A 17500-nucleotide genomic window follows, 5' to 3' on the forward strand; every position below is an offset into this window, starting at 1 on the left:
AACTGAGATTGAAATTTCCCTGTGTGTGTGTGTGTGTGTGTGTGTGTGTGTGTGTGTGTGTGTGTGTGTGTCTCTGTGTGTGTGTGTGTGTGTGTGTGTGTGTGTATGTGTTTATGGTGGGATACCTCGACTCCCGCGTGAAATTTTGAGCTTTACTCCGACATGAAATTTTACCTCGACGTCGAAATAAAACAAGTCTTCAAAATCACTCAAAAATAACTATGGAGGCTTGAAATAAGGTTAAATACATATAAATAATTTAATTTGACTTTATTTTTACAATTTAGCAAAATGTCGAGAAAAAACACACTTTTAGTTACTTTTTGTGTTTTGTGTATGTCCGGATATAACACCAGTAACAATCCCTGTTCACACACACTTTTTTTTTTCGCAGTTTAAAACAAAAAAAATTTTTTTTAAATCATTGTCACACTGGAAAAAAAAAAAAAAAAAAAAAAAAAATTTAAAATAAAAATTTTTAAAAAATCATTGTAATTGTACACACTGCACAAAAAAAAAAAAAAAAAAAAAATAATTGTAGAAAAAAAAAATATATATAAAAAAATAAAGGATATCAAAAAAGAATAAAAAAAAAAATAAAAAAAAAAAAGGATATAAAAAAAATTCAAAATCGATCGTTAAATTTGTGCACAAGTTTACAAAACGTAACCCTAGCCCCTAGAAAATAAATTTGATGTTGTGGTGAGAGAGGTTGTTTATTTTGTCATCCATTTTCCTTCAAATATCAGACATATATATACATGTAGATCACCACTCTGCCACTATGAGTATGATGTGATGGTTTTGTGTTTACCAGACACCAAAAATGTGAGTAACCTGTACTTTTGTTTTGAAAACAACAATTGCCTTTCATATGACAACACATTGCCTGTGTCTGCTACAGTGGAACACCCTCTTTAGACTTTATTTTGGAAAATAAGATCATAGAATTTATCAGGGCATATACATGTTCAGACATTGTCGACAAGGAAATCTGAACAAAGCAAGGGCTGAAATGGGATTAGGAAAGGGGGGAGGGGGGGGGGGGGTGTCTGTAATAGGAAGGGGGCTGGATTTTATTTATTTATTTATTTATTTGTTGCTTAACGTCCAGCCGACTACGCAGAGCCATATCAGGACGAGGAAGGGGGGAATGAAGGGGGCCACTTGTCAAGCGATTCCTGTTTACAAATGCACTAACCCATTACTTGTGTCCCAGCAGGCTTTAGTAAAACTAAATTAATACCTACTGGAAGATTACCAGTTTCCAGTATGTTAAAATAGGCTTAACCTATCTACTGCTGGACTTACATCAGAACACTAACAGATTAAACTATACATGAATCGCGAGACAAGCGGCAAGAGAAGAGATTTTTGGAAAAAATACAGGCGAATGAGCAAGAAGGCAGAAAAAAGAAAAGAATTCATGAAGAAAAAGAGAGCATGACAGGAAAGAGGAACCAAAAATCTACCTAACAGCAAACTAAAAAGCTCCTGCGGTTCCAAAAACAGGAGGGGCCTTTAATTTCATAACCGCAGTGCCCCACTGCGGGAAAGGGGGCTGGAGGGGGAGGGGGGTCTAAAAGGGGTTCCACTGTAAATAGACGTGATTTCATACACGAGACAATGATTACAAATGCCAACAACTATTCCAGAATGGGAAGTTGAAAATAGTATCTTGGTAAGCTTGAATCCACTTGCCACAAATTCCTCGACATTATTCATCGTATTGTAACCGAAGCAACCTTGTAGCAACCATATCGATACCCGGCGGACATATTGACTTATTGTCGGAATTTGGAGTGAGACTTTTGATTCAAAACGAACACAATGAGATTAGGTTTAAAAACATTCCTATAAAATAAACTCCATGGCAGTGTTTAATCCCAAAAATGTCCACCCCCCCCCCCCCCCCCCCCACTCACTCTCTGTAGTCTGTCAGTGTCGTGCGTCATTATCAACATCCTCAAAGAGTCTAACTCTAAGTCAAACCACAGGCAGAAGGTATCGTTCACTGGACCACTACTTTCATAGAAAGACTACAAGGTATGTCACTCAGTTTCGAGTCGTCTGTGTTCTTGGAGTCGCTTCCTGCGGACAATTTTTTTGTTCAAGACGGTTCGCCTCTTCCTACAGTCTGTGTAAGGTCAAATAAATACAGTTGAATGATTGTTTGAACTATATGTACCTTTAATTTTCAGCTGCCGTACGCTGCAGGTTGTTTCTTTTGACGAAGCAAAGATATATCTGTAAGGACACACTAAAAACCTCTCTGAAAAACCTTGATATTCAGTTCCAATAATGGCGTAGCAGAATCGCATGCGGAACGGGAATCCTGGCCCGGACAAGCTTATCAGTTATTTATGGACAGACTAGACATCCAAGCATACCATGAGTCTGCGGTCATCTTCCAAAACAAAGGACGAACAACATTTACAATGAAGGTAAATCTTCTGGTTGTTTATGTTGGAGCTACACATAGCTCATTGATTAACAACAATATGTGGAGACAAGTCTCACTGTATAATCATTGAGTGGCAAACATATGCTTGTGTATTTTATGAGTGGCACAATCCTGGTCAAAATTCAGTATGCTTCAGACAGTGATGCTTATCATATTGAACTAGGAAGATAGTGACTTTGCTGGTCATCATTGACATTGATCTAAATTAACCAATCAGTGCTTTATAACCAATTTTAAACTAGAACATTTGGAATTAATGGCGTTTGATTCAGAGGAATTTCTATCAATTTCTTCTCAACATCGTCAATTACTTAAGTTTGTGTGTAAGATAACCATAATTTTATTGTTTTGCGATACTAACTCTCAATCACTGTAGTTTTATTTACTACGTTGTGTTGTGGTTTTTTTCAGTTATTATGTTCTAAACTTTGTTGCTTATTATTGTACTATCGTTTTAGAGTCACAGTTATTTTACAAATATTATCTTCTAGTTTTGGTTTTGTGCTCAGCTGTTAGAGTGCCTCGCATTTCTCCCTTAGGTTGTCTCCCCCTTTTTGTAAACTCATATTTTTTAATTAGCATCTTTGGTTATTTGGTACGTCTGGTCATCTTATAACGAAAATGTCATTGAACTGAAAAAAGAAATAATAACTTAGTTTCATATTTGAACATTTGGCAGTATGTTTCTTGTGAGTCAGATTAAGATCTCACCAGGAACCCAACCTTTACCCAGTTAATTCTACACATTAAAATTTAAATGGAAAATTACGAAACACATAAAAACATGCAACTCAATACACACTGGCAGTACTTGTTATCTACAATCAATTCAGCCTCGTAGAATGATATACGGTATACGACACGTCCTTGAAACACATAGAACAGTTCTCAAGAAAAAACATTTGCAATTTCCAGTCTTTTTTGTGTTGCAGACATGCAGTGATCACCACCACATTGACCTCCGTCCTCGTCTTCATCTTCACTCTCCGACAAGTCAATGTCGTCCTCGTCCAAGCCATTTTCTATAATGATAAAGTTATGTAGGACACATGCTGAAAAAATTAACATTGGAACTTCACGGATGTTCGTCATCTCGAGATCCTTCAGTCTGCGGAATTTTCCTTTCAACAAACCAATAGCCCGCTCCACGTCAACTCTTGTCCTTGCCTGGGCTCTGTTGTAGGCAGTTTCCACAGGGGTCAGATGGCCGTTGTCGCGGAATGGAACCAGCAGGTACTTGCGGAGACTGAGGGTAGGCCGAGTCCCCGATCATATGGTACTCTGGAGGCAGCTTACTTGCGTCAGACTCCAACACTCCATGGAGATCTGAGTTGGGGAAAACTCGGCTGTCATGCACGGACCCAGTGTAACCCATAAACACATCCAGAAAGAGGAGGTCTTTGTCGCATACAACCTGAAACAAGTCGCGTAAATCAATATAAAAATAATCTATCAGCCTGAAACTAAAAACCAACCACAACAGAGGCTACATGTATATATCCTAATGCTTCGCTAGCCTAAACCATAAGACTGAGCTGAGCACAGCTCCTCTCTGCAGAACATGTGAATGAGGTGCCTACTGTCCCATATAATTCATTTATCATTGAGTGCATTTTCAGCGTAACCATGACATGCATATATGAAATGATAAAGAACAATAAAAAAAATCATGTTTTTGAAGGGTAAACATCCCCATTATCACACCGAGAACTGTGTTCCGCCTTATTTCAGCCGGGCTCGTTGTTACTCCGTTTTCAGCCGGGCTCAGTGTCACGCAAACGAAAGTGTCTTCATAAAAACACAAACTATGACTTTCACACTGATTTAAGCTAAAATTGATGAATGTCAGTAGAAAGGGGAATAATTGTTTTCTTTGTAGACAGCTAAAAACGTCTTTTGCTTACCTGGTTAATTGACAATAGCCGAATGGAAGGCATACATGCAGGTTTTTTAGTGAAAAATGAAGGTTCAACGTAAATTTCTCTCAAAGATGGATTTGAACAACAAATATTCCTGTATTTTTACTATTTTGGGTAAAGCTATAATCATCTGTATCAATTGCGTGCTTCAATGCGTCCTCACTATGTCATAAGAAGCAATCAAAACAAGCAAGTGGTGTACGTTTTGTTCCGCGCTGGGCCTCCTGCATTTTTGTCTGCGTTCCGCACTGCCACTGGGCTTGCTTTTGTTCTGGGTGTCCAGCACGGAACAAAACTCGCCTGACATGGGTTTTGGTTTTACTTTTCGTGCCTCAACGCCTTAAAGCAGGTTCGGGAAAATGCATCAGCATAACAGCAAGAAACTATAGAACAAACTTATGATACAGAAAAACCATAACATGATACCGTTGCTTATCATTTCTTGAGTTTGATCAGCTTTTTTGCCCGAAAAGCGACAACCTGCACGTATTTCAAGCCGATGGGGGTCACATAATAAACCTTGTCAGATAAAAATAACACCAATAGAGAGACAAATTACTTAGGTTAGTGCTAAAAACATCCGTTCCTGGAAATGAGGTTTTTTTAGAAGACATAGTTTGTACTTTAGTGCAGACACTTACATTTGCGTGACACCAAGCCCAGCTCAAAACGGAGTAACAACAAGCCCGGCTGAAATAAGGCGGAACACAGTCCCCGGTGTGATTATCCATGCTTAGTCAAGAAATGCTTGAACAAATTTTTAATAAATTTGATCAGAAAGTGCTGCCTCAACTTTCACTAAAAGCGGTATATGTTCTTTTTTTCTTTCTTTATTTGGTGTTTAACGTCGTTTTCAACCATTCAAGGTTATATCGCGACGGGGAAAAGGGGGGGGGGGGGGGGGGGGAGGAAGATGGGATAGAGCCACCTGTCAATAGTTTCTTGTTCACAAAAGCACTAATCAAAAATTTGCTCCAGGGGCTTGCATAGTTGCAACGTAGTACAATATACCTTACTGGGAGAATGCAAGTTTCCAGTACAAAGGATTTAACATTTCTTACATACTGCTTGACTAAAATCTTTACAAAAATTGACTATATTCTATACAAGAAACACTTAACAAGGGTAAAAGGAGAAACAGAATCCGTTAGTCTCCTCTTACGACATGCTGGGGAGCATCGGGTAAATTCTTCCCCCTAACCCGCGGGGGGTAGCGGTATATGACATGTATAGATCTAACAACAGAAAAAGAAAAGTCAGAGAAACGAGGCGTAGGTACATTTTCATGATGGTTTTCTTGGAATTAATCCACACACCATCATAATTCAAACTTGTCTGAACTCCCAATATCGGTTTAAACATTTAATATTTCTCACGTAAACCATCACAGACACTGTCAGGCTTTTACACACAGTACAAACACCCTTTCATTGAAACACTCACCGCTTTAGAACATCCTAGGTGCTTACCGTAAAGAGCGAGCAATTTTCACACAAAAATTGTTTTGCATGGTTTATCTTACCCCGGAGCCATCGACATCGTGAACTCTGTTATTCCAGTTTCCCTTTTTGACAAAGCAGTCGTCAGGAATTTGAATGCGACTCGCTGTGAGCTTGTCTGCAATAGCACGTTATTATGTACCTCTGACTATGCACTAAACAAACGGCTGTGGTTCACAAGAACCCTCGCGATGACTTTTGACTATTCACAGGAACTGGCGAACCTTACGTGAACCTGCTTCTGGGCGTTCCTTATTTTAACTTCAAATACTTCGAGTTTTAATGATCTTGTCTTGATGAAAAAAATATTTATTTTATGATTTAAGAATGTTTGTGTAACACGCTGTCAATTTATTATTTTGATTTTAAAAGTTAGGTCTAGCGCCAAAACGCACCTCGGTCCGATTGTCTTGAAGACAATCCGCAACATTAAATCTTTGAAAATTACTCGTTCAGCCTCTTTACGTAAGGCACCTAGGATGTTCCCTTTGGTGAGCGTTCATAATGAAGGTTGTTTATACTGTGTGTAAAAGCCTGACAGTATCTGTGATGGTTTACGGGAGGCGCACTGTGCCGTTAAATACTTGTCTTTAAATTCAAAGATTCAAATAGTGACTTAAAATGACAGTAGATTCCAATTATGAAATGACACTGCTAGTGTTACTCCAGTATTTCAATAGGGAATAAATACACAGGCACCATAATGGTCAGTTCTGCCAAGGTTAACAATCCACGTATCTGAAACAGAAAGTGATCAAATCTGTTACCTGGAGATGCATCGCTGGGAAACCTTTACGGCAGATGTACGCATCCCTGGTTCCTGGTATCTTTATGTAGGTCCCATCAATCGCTCCAACTACGCCCGGGAAACCAGCTCTGGCTGCCCATTTCCCAGCTAATCGAGCCAGGTCACATTTTGGTGGCCACTGGATGACATCTCCTGTAAAGAACAGAAAATTGCATTAAAATATGCTGATCACAGTGTTAATTTTATTCAAAATCATCTGACAGTTTACCCATGTCTGTACTATTTACAATTAAAGTTACAGGTCTCCCAGTCCCCCACACGCCGGGGAAAGTGTTACGACAGAAAAAATCGCCGTTTGTTACGATAGCATTCTGCAGTCCCATAGTCAGCAAGGTTTCGAGCCCGAAAGGTGTGTAACTTCCAAACTAATAATTATTGCGGCGTAATTATCGAAGCCAGCAAAGTTTATTTGTTCTCAGCGGATTTATGATTGCATGAGGATTAACATGTTATCGATTTAATTTTTGAGGCTTCTGTTTTAGATTTGTGACAGCGTCGTATTTGCTGAAATTGTTCGATTTGGGGATTTCTTTTTAAATGGTGGAGATTACAAGAGGCTTGAAGCAACAACGGTCATTTGATCAGGTAATGTGATGTATCATAACCGAAATGCATCAATAGCAGTGTCCCAATATACTATATATATGCAAGTGTGTTTGTGTCATCGGCTGAGGAAAAGAGCATGTGTATTTTTTTGGTACGCGTCGCCGTGCTAGCAGTTACGACTGCCAGCGATGCATTGATACGGCCGCCCCACTTTTCTGTTACGACCGCCGACTGTTTCGGCTACGGCAGCCGGCACTCATTTTATTCGTTTAATAATGTTATTGCCAAAGTTTATGACAGTTTGCAAACAAATATGAACGGGTTTCACTGCACATCGGTTGTGCACCGTCGTGTTATCAGGAATTGTGATTCCCTGCCCTCTTTTATTTAATATCGCATTCGTCACAGTTTATATCTAGAGTTGTTCTACTTCCAGTTAAGCGTGCACATAGTTTCAACGGGCATGTACATGACAAGTTCAAATGTCAATTGTCAAAAGCAGTCGCTGAAAATCCAACTCGGTCTAAAAGACGGACACAAAGGAATCCCACTCACCAATTACTCGGGTGAGTCAGGGGGGAGATTGGGGTGGGGTGGGGGTTGGTTGATAACTAGGAGTCAAATTCAGATTAAAAAAAAAGATTTGAACTGGGTATGCATTACTGTTAATATTTTTGAAGAAAAAAAATGCCTCTCTACAAAACTTTGATTGTAATTAGTTACCTTGATGCGTCTATGAGTATGAGACACTGAAACGCCTAAATATCTTTCTTACCTGCACAATCTGTATATATCCAGGACTTTCCCCAGTCCCTGTTCGATGAGAGTGTATGTGCCATATTTGGCACAGTGTCCTGGGCTATCTGACCGCCCATCACCAATCAGCTCTAGACTTCCTCTCTCGTCCTGAAGCTGCGAGATGAGCTCTGACTGCTCCCGTTTCCATTTTCTTTCCACTATAGGAAAAATGAAGTGCCGCTGATGCCAGAAGAACGTGCTCTCCAAAATGTAACGCACATTGTGCAGGTAAAACAGCCGGAGAATTTTTGTCGGGCTGCAGCCAGAGAGCACAACAGCTGATGACAGGAGCAGGTTCCCGCAGGGCATCTGCTTTATGTACGGTTGGCTGGTCCACTCTCTGAAGAAACAGCACTTGGAGCAGTCTTGTCGGACGTGGATGCAAGATCCCACTGTCTTCGATATGAAGGCCTTCGCAGGGTGAGAGCATCGAGGACAACTCTCTAACAGCTGCATCAAGTTTGCCTGGAAGACAATGTACTTGTCTTCCAGGTCGGGGCTGGGTCTCGGCTCAGGAGCATTCCTAAAACACACAGGTTATACACTTTCTTAGCACATAAAGGGTTACTATGGAAACTACATGTGCCATACACAAGCACAAATTCACTGCTAGTGCTATGGATATAATTACTACATGTTATACATGTCGCAATGACAGTGAAATCCAGTATAAAAAAAAATTTTAAGATGAAATCAGCTTCTTACTTGTGATGAGAAATTAAGCTAAATAATGTCACAACAAAAATGTTTGACATGTTTATGGTGTTTTTCACCCATTTAATAGACAAAAAAGGGTTATGGCCAGTGAGATAGAGACCAGAGAGAGAAAGACAAAAACAAAGGACACAATGATAGCAGCTAAAAAATAGCTGACTGTCACCCAAAGTAACCCTTGACTTCTGTCTTACTTTTTAAAATGTAGAGAATCTATGTCTATTGAAAACTTACAAGAACTGCGGATCTTCTGGTTCACCTCCATCCTCGTCAGCAGGCTCGTCCTCTTCCGCAGCTGCAGCGCGCTGTCGTTCGCCTTTTCGTTCTTCCTTCCCCACACTCTCATCTGTTCCTACACTTTAGGGTTAGAACCGCATTGCGTTTTGAGGTGGGGCGTTGATCAGATTGCATTGGACGCTGACATCCTTGGTTTCGGCAATGGCAGAAACATCTGAAGAACAAATGACATTGCAGATTACTGATAATTGATAATTACAAAACAATGTGACAGCAGTAGCCGCGCTCTGGGAATCGCTGCGCTGCACAACGCGCCGCGCTCAGTGAATCGCCGCGCTCTGGGAATCGCTTGCCATTTTATAATCCCTGATTTACTTTTATCTTCTTTAACCAAAGTTCACCTAGCCTACACTGATCAATTCTAACAAACATATTATATCACATATGTTCTGAAAAAGAGTGGCACTGGCACAAATTGACAAAACATATATATGGGGATCTAAATCAATCCAAAGCCGAACATCTGGGGATGGGACAATGTGATACTGAACAGCTGACTGGCATGGTGACTTGTAAGTTGTTTGAATCTGATGCCTGTGCATGGATAAACTGATTTGCAGAAAATGTTTCTTACATGAATGTATCACTTCTACTGATCTAGATGAAAACTGTATTTCCTGTCACTCACTCACTGTGTCAGGTCACTCCCCAGAGGAAAGTTATTCATCTAAAGTTTGAAAAAACTTAGAGTAGACTTACTCGTGTTGCGAAAAAAAAAAGTAGGTCTGAGAGAGCATTTTTGGAACAAACAGTGTAGAGTCAATATAGGGAGGACAGAGGACAGAGGAAATTATAAGGCGACATCTTGAGTTCTACCTACCTCGCAGTTCGTCGACGACACACGGTCTTCGAGTCACTTTCAAAGTGACTTTTGAGTTTTGTTTCTCCTTGGGTGCCCCGACATTTTTGACGCAGAGCTTTCTTCTTCTTCTTCTTCTTTCTTGATGTGGACTGGGTTCATCCGAACGTCTGTAGTCCAGCGGCGGAGTACTGAGTAATTGGTTACTGGTGGTGGGTTACTTTGCTGGACGAATGGTCGGTACTGCTCCGGTTTTAAGTTTAAGAGTGTTTGAAAATCCCATTTTCCACTTTATGTGATTGACAAATAAAAGTTGTCCTCTTCAAAGTTCGAAGTGTGCACACAGGTCCCGGTGTTGCCTTTCCGGCTTTCGACGTCACAAAAGCTGTCTGACTAATTACTACGCGACCGCACGCGACCACACGCGACCTTGCACTACCTTGCGCGACCTCAAACTAAAGCATGTACATGTAATATTTTATATATATATAGTATCTTCACAACATTATCTGACTTTATACCAAGTTTTAAGTCAAAGAAATTATCAAAACTTGACTAAATGTAAAAAATAACGGAGCGACCCGAACTTCCCAGCGATGGGACAAAGCCTGAAATGGAAACTGGTGAAAATGAAAATGAAATGATTTTTTTGTTGAAAGCTAGAGGAATAGTTATAGGTTATTTTCACCAATCTGAATTAATCAAATTAGCCTTTACCTTTTATGTTCTCAGTTGATTTGATGGTGGTCAATATTTATTGTAACCGGAGCCCTAGAGAGGGTCCGTATCCTCATTAATTGTTCTCAGGGGGAGGCTGAAGATTGCCGAGGAGAGCAACTCTTTATCTCACCTTTACTCTGGCCCTATTGTAATGTAGTCTATGCCTCGCGTTGTGTTCAATACATGTGCCTACAATACTAGCCGACCTCGGTATTCAGAGGAAACCCTGTGTGTTTCTTAGTGATCTAGACTGTGCGTTACATAAATATTGTGATGTGTGTTTTGGATGTTGGAGTTTGCCACGTACAGTACAGTTTTAACAACACATGTTTACAGGACAACAGTCAAGGAGAGGCAGAAGTTACAATACATGACACGAAAGCAAGCTCACACACTTACGTTCGTTCACCGACACACGCATGTTCACGCTCACCGTCTCGTACGTACAGTGATGTTCACCATAACTCATAGGAAACAGTTACAAGGTTTTATTTTACACTATATTACATGAAAAGCAAGTAACAAACCCATCAAACAAAGCACCAAACAATCCTTCAATCAGTCTTACCTAGCGTTTACCCTAACTCCGATTAATAACTATAACACCTACGGCTCCTTTCTTATGTATGCCTATCTCGTTCCTGCTGGCTCTGTTTCATACACAAGACAGACACGGCAACAACACGTAGACTCAACACTGAAAGACAGAACGAACATGCAAACGTTCAGCATTTAAATGCAACGCTGAAAGACGATCAAGCAGAACACACAGCATTTAAATTCAACGCTGAGAGACAACAAACAAGCAAGACACACAGCATTTGTTCAACGCTGAGAGACAACAAACAAGCAAAACACACAGCATGTGTTCAACGCTGAGAGACAACTTGACAAACAAGCAAAACACACAGCATTTGTTCAACGCTGAGAGACAACAAACAAGCAAAACACACAGCATTTGTTCAACGCTGAGAGACAACTTGACAAACAAGCAAAACACACAGCATTTGTTCAACGCTGAGAGACAACAAACAAGCAAGACACACAGCATTTGTTCAACGCTGAGAGACAACAAACAAGCAAAACACACAGCATTTGTTCAACGCTGAGAGACAACTTGACAAACAAGCAAAACACACAGCATTTGTTCAACGCTGAGAGACAACAAACAAGCAAAACACACAGCATTTGTTCAACGCTGAGAGACTGACAACAAACAAGCAAGACACACAGCATTTGTTCAACGCTGAGAGACAACAAACAAGCAAGACACACAGCATTTGTTCAACGCTGAGAGACAACAAACAACGAAACAGAGACAGAGTACACACTTGTGCAGCGTGTAAGAAAGAGAGAGAAAAAGACGAGGGAAAGAGAGCAAGCACTTATTCAGCGCTGACTGACGAGACTCGCAGAGCCGGCCTCTTTTACAGTCTCTCAAAGACTCGGTACTAATCTTCTGTGATAGCTGTGGGCTGGCTGTAAGGGAGGGGATGGGGGTATCTACAGGAAAGGGGGGGGGGTGACTAGAAGGAAGGTGGGGTCACTGAGTACCTGCAACTCTGAGCTAGCAGGGCTCTCCCGCTACATTATTATTAGGCGACACACACGTACTCAATCATCAATTTTGTACATCAACGCCAACAGTGCATGTTGTTGTCCAAAAATAAAAGATTTGCACTCAGTCCTAAAACTGAATGGTAGTTCAAAGTTAAAGGGGTATTGACCAAAGTGCTTTTGAGGAACAATAAAATACTCCCCCAAAAATAAACACGCAAAAAAAAAACACCCCACACAAATAAAGAAAGAAGCAAAACAGATTTACAAGGACATTAACTTATGTTCATGGTTTGCTGTTTTTATTTTATTGTGTTTAAAAGCATGCTGATACCGGGATGCAGTATACGTTAAATGTAAATGCTGAATATTTAAATGTGAACGTGACCAGAAAAGATGCATTTCTTTTAACTTAATGGCGCCGTTAAAAACAAAAACTAATTTCTTGGTTACAAAAGCAAATGAACCTTAGTAGTCGATAGTGTAGTACTATTTGTCACTTTATTAGAGGTTGGTTGACTGAGTTACCGACTTCTCCGCTTTAATTCCTTTCAGTTTCAGTTTTCTCTTCACACTTTTCGTTTTCATGCGATACGTACGTGTAACATTTTTCCCGGCCTCGCACATGATGGACAGCATTCATTGGAGCGATATGTTTTCACCGGGTTTTCACAAAATTGTTTTTCATGCCACGCTATTATCGATTACCTCAAAATAAAACAAGTCGCGTAAGGCGAAAATACAACATTTAGTCAAGCTGTCGAACTCACAGAAAGAAGCTGAACGCAATGCAATTTTTCAGCAAGACCGTATACTCGTAACATCGTCAGTCCACCGCTCGTTGCAAAGGCAGTGAAATTGACAAGAAGAGCGGGGTAGTAGTTGCGCTAAGAAGTATAGCACGCTTTTCTGTACTTCGTTTTAACTTTCTGAGCGTGTTTTAATCCAAACATATATCTATAAGTTTTTGGAATCAGGAACCGACAAGGAATAAACTGAAAGTGTTTTTAAATTGATTTCGAAAATTTAATTTTGATAATAATTTTTATATATTTAATTTTCAGAGCTTGTTTTTAATCCAAATATAACATATTTATATGTTTTTAGAATCAGAAAGTGATGAAGAATAAGATGAATGTAAATTTGGATCGTTTTATATAAAAAATATTTTTTTAACAATTTTCAGATTTTTAATGACCAAAGTCATTAATTAATTTTCAAGCCACCAAGCTGAAATACAATACCGAAGTCTGTACCAATACTCTCTCTGTGCCTCATTGTGCTTCTCTCTCTCTCCCCCCCCCTCTCTCTCTCTCTAGAGCTCTCTCTCTCTCTCTCTCTAGAGCTCTCTCGCCCTATATGCCTCTCTCTCTCTCTCCCTCTCTCTCTGAATGTTTGTGCCCCTCTCTCTCTCTCTCTTTCTCTCGCTGTCTCTTTGTTCCTCTCTCTCTCACTTCCTCTCTCTCCTTCTCTGCCTCTTTGTGCCCCTCTTTTCTCTCTCTCTCCCTTCCTCCCTCTCTCTAGAGCTCTCCCCCCCCCCCTCCGTCTCTCTCTCTCTCTCCCTCCGTCTCTCTCTCTCTCTCTCTCTCCGTCTCTCTCTCTCTCTCTCTCTCTCTCTCTCTCCCTCCGTCTCTCTCTCCCTCCGTCTCTCTCTCTCTGTGCCTCTGTGTGCCTCTCTCTGTCTCCCCCTCTTTCTCTGCCTCTGTGTGCCCCTCTTTTGGGTGTAACTGTCGACGATTAAAGGAAATGACAAACGTAAAATATGTTTGTTTCGATCACGCGGTATCCGTCTGGGGTAATCGATATAAAAACAAAGTAATAAGTCTCAATCTTAGCGTTTGCTTATTTATTTGTCATTACTATATCATTTTGTATAGCGGTGACGATGCCCCCAACAGACAGAATTTAAATGAATTGAATTGATATAAAATCTTCTTTTTTTTAAACTCGATAAATGGGGGGGGGGGGGGGGGGGGGTTTCCCGCGCTAACTTCATCAGAGAAGAGACAATAACAGGATCGCCGCTTTTGAATTTCCTATTTTCTGTGTAAATTTTTCCACACGTACTTAACTTATTCAGATCTGAGATGCCGATGAGTATGTCACATCGGCTGTTCCCTGAGTCGTAAATGAGTAAGTGGACCAATGCTTAGTGGTCTGCTCTTTTGTCGCGGCTTGTGAAAGCGACACTGTCGCGACCATCTTCCACTTATATACTTATCAAGAGCCAGATGTTTTCCAGTAAACGATTGTGATCTTCAAAGCTTCGCGTGTTCAACACCTACCCGCCACATTGCGCAATACAGCCATAAACAGAATCCGAATCATCCGATGTTGAGAATGAACGAAACCTTGACATTTATGAGAAAATCAATTTCAATTTGGATGAGAGTGATCAAAATTATGCGAGTCAGCAATCTGTTCTGTCTGTCTGTCTGTCTCCCTTTCTCTCTCTCTCTCTCTCTCTCTCTCTCTCTCTCTCTCTCTCTCTCTCTCTCTCTCTCTCTCTCTCTCTCTCTCTCCCTCTCCCTCTCTCTCTCTCCCCTTCCGTCTCTCTCTCTCTCTCTCTCTCTCTCTCTCTCTCTGTCTCGCTCCGTCTCTCTCTCCCTCCGTCTCTCTCTCTGTGCCTCTATGTGCCTCTCTCTCTCTATCTCTCTCTCCCTCCCCCTCCCTCCCTCCCTCCCTCCCTCTCTCTCGAGCTCTCTCCCCCTCCGTCTCTCTCTCTCTCTCTCCCTCCGTCTCTCTCTCTTTCTCTCTCTCTCTCTCTCCCTCCCTCCCTCTCTCTTTCTCTCTCTCTCCCCCTCCGTCTCTCTCTCTCTCCCCCTCCGTCTCTCTCTCTCTCTCTCTCTCTCTCCCTCCCTCCCTCTCTCTTTCTCTCTCTCTCCCCCTCCGTCTCTCTCTCTCTCCCCCTCCGTCTCTCTCTCTCTCTCTCTCTCTCTCTCTCTCCCTCCCTCCCTCCCTCTCTCTCGAGCTCTCTCCACCTCCGTGTCTCTCTCTCTCTCCCCCTCCGTCTCTATCTCTCTCTCTCTCTCTCTCTCTCTCTCTCTCTCCCTCCGTCTCTCTCTCCCTCCGTCTCTCTCTCTGTGCCTCTGTGTGCCTCTCTCTCTCTCCCCCTCTTTCTCTGCCTCTGTGTGCCCCTCTTTTTGGTGTAACTGTCGACGATTAAATGAAATGGCATACGTAAAATAAGTATATCTTTACAATGGCCAAAAGAAAAACTGACCTTAAATCGATCTTTTTTTGATCGTAAGATTTCTATGCGGATCTTTCAAATGTAGGCTATGTTTGTTTCGATCACGCGGTATCCGTCTGGGGTAATCGATATAAAAACAAAGTAATAAGTCTCAATCTTAGCGTTTGCTTATGTATTTGTCATTACTATATCATTTTGTATGCGGTGACGATGCCCCCAACAGACAGAATTTAAATGGATTGAATTGAATTAACATCTTTTTTTTTAAAACTCGATAAATGGGGTTTTTTCCCGCGCTAACTTCATCAGAGAAGAGACAATAATAGGATCGCCGTTTTTGAATTTCCTGTTTTCTGTGTAACTTTTTCCACACGTACTTAACTTATTCAGATCTGAGATGCCGATGAGTATGTCACATCGGCTGTTCCCTGAGTCGTAAATGATTAAGTGGACCAATGCTTAGTGGTCTGCTCTTTTGTCGCGGCTTGTGAAAGCGACACTGTCGCGACCAGCTTCCACTTAAATACTTATCAAGAGCCAGATGTTTTTCAGTAAACGATTGTGATCTTCAAAGCTTCGCGTGTTCAACACCTACCCGCCACATTGCGCAATACAGCCATAAACAGAATCCGAATCATCCGATGTTGAGAATGAACGAAACCTTGACATTTATGAGAAAATCAATTTCAATTTGGATGAGAGTGATCAAAATTATGCGAGTCTTCAATCTGTTCTGTCTGTCTGTCTGTCTGTCTGTCTGTCTGTCTGTCTGTCTCTCTCTCTTTCTCTCTCTCTCTCTCTCTCTCTCTCTCTCTCTCTCTCTCCGTCTCTCTCCTTCTCCCTCTCTCTCTCTCTCTCTCTCTCTCTCTCTCTCTCTCTCTCTCTCTCTCTCTCTCTCTCTCTCTCTCTCTCTCTCTCTCTGTCTGTCAGTGTTCATTATAAAAGCTTTAATAACACATTTACTCATGCATGTGTATTCAGCATTGTTTTCACTACGTCACATATATTTGTGTATAATATGTAATATGTAAATATTCATATGTTGTTGTTTTTCTCTACCTTTTTTTCTACGTGAATATCCGTGTAAATATGTGATTAGATTAGTCCCCTCTCTGGGCGAGGGTTGGTTGAAAAAAAGCTCGTTGTATTGCTAATGCCACAACCCTCAAAAAATTAAATTTGATTTGATTTGATTTGATTTGATTTGATCTCTCTCTCTCTCTCTCCCTCCCCCTCTCTCGAGCTCTCTCCCCCCCCCCTCTCTCTCTCTCCCCCTCCGTCTCTCTCTCTCTCTCTCTCTCTCTCTCTCGCTCCGTCTCTCTCTCCCTCCGTCTCTCTCTCTGTGCCTCTGTGTGCCTCTCTCTCTATCTCTCTCTCTCTCCCTCCCTCCCTTCCTCCCTCTCTCTCTCTCTCCCCCTCCGTCTCTCTCTCTCTCTCCCCCTCCGTCTCTCTCTCTCTCTCTTTCTCTCTCTCTCTCTTCCTCCCTCCCTCCCTCTCTCTCTCTCTCTCCCCTCCGTCTCTCTCTCTCTCTCCCTCCGTGTCTCTCTCTCTCTCTCTCTCTCTCTCTCCCTCCCTCCCTCTCTCTCGAGCTCTCTCCCCCTCCTTGTCTCTCTCTCTCTCCCCCTCCCCCTCCGTCTCTCTCTCTCTCTCTCTCTCTCTCTCTCTCTCTCCCTCCGTCTCTCTCTCCCTCCGTCTCTCTCTCTGTGCCTCTGTGTGCCTCTCTCTCTCTCCCCCCTCTTTCTCTGCCTCTGTGTGCCCCTCTTTTTGGTGTAACTGTCGACGATTAAAGGAAATGGCATACGTAAATTAAGTATATCTTTACAATGGCCAAAAGAAAAACTGACCTTAAATCGATCTTTTTTTGATCGTAAGATTTCTATGCGGATCTTTCAAATGTAGGCTATGTTTGTTTCGATCACGCGGTATCCGTCTGGGGTAATCGATATAAAAACAAAGTAATAAGTCTCAATCTTAGCGTTTGCTTATCTATTTGTCATTACTATATCATTTTGTATGCGGTGACGATGCCCCCAACAGACAGAATTTAAATGGATTGAACTGAATTAAAATCTTTTTTTTTAACTCGATAAATGGGTTTTTTTCCCGCGCTAACTTCATCAGAGAAGAGACAATAACAGGATCGACGCTTTTGAATTTCCTATTTTCTGTGTAACTTTTTCCACACG

The 17500-nt window shown here is 41.4% G+C and overlaps 1 protein-coding gene across 1 annotated transcript; it reads right to left on the reverse strand.

Moving 5' to 3' along the window:
* Positions 1-3614: 3614 nt before the first annotated feature.
* On the reverse strand, positions 3615-10348 carry LOC138957664 (uncharacterized). The gene is made up of 5 exons (XM_070328736.1): positions 9866-10348; positions 8983-9199; positions 8012-8557; positions 6650-6822; positions 3615-3878 (listed from the first exon to the last, which is right to left on the reverse strand). The coding sequence occupies exons 3-5, from the start codon at positions 8109-8111 to the stop codon at positions 3615-3617; spliced, it is 537 nt and encodes a 178-aa protein (XP_070184837.1). The 5' UTR covers positions 8112-8557; positions 8983-9199; positions 9866-10348.
* Positions 10349-17500: the final 7152 nt, after the last annotated feature.

Source organism: Littorina saxatilis, unplaced genomic scaffold (assembly GCF_037325665.1).
Source record: "Littorina saxatilis isolate snail1 unplaced genomic scaffold, US_GU_Lsax_2.0 scaffold_1454, whole genome shotgun sequence".
Lineage (NCBI taxonomy): Eukaryota > Metazoa > Mollusca > Gastropoda > Littorinimorpha > Littorinidae > Littorina > Littorina saxatilis.

Bases quoted from the DNA above. Each gene is read 5' to 3' on its own strand.
- LOC138957664 (XM_070328736.1), bottom strand. From the start codon at position 8,111: ATGGGCGGTCAGATAGCCCAGGACACTGTGCCAAATATGGCACATACA. The intron at 6,823-8,011 runs GTAAGAAAGATA...TGTTCTTTACAG, and splicing joins GATATATACAGATTGTGCAG to GAGATGTCATCCAGTGGCCA. The intron at 3,879-6,649 runs GTAACAGATTTG...GACTTGTTTCAG, and splicing joins TCCCAGCGATGCATCTCCAG to GTTGTATGCGACAAAGACCT.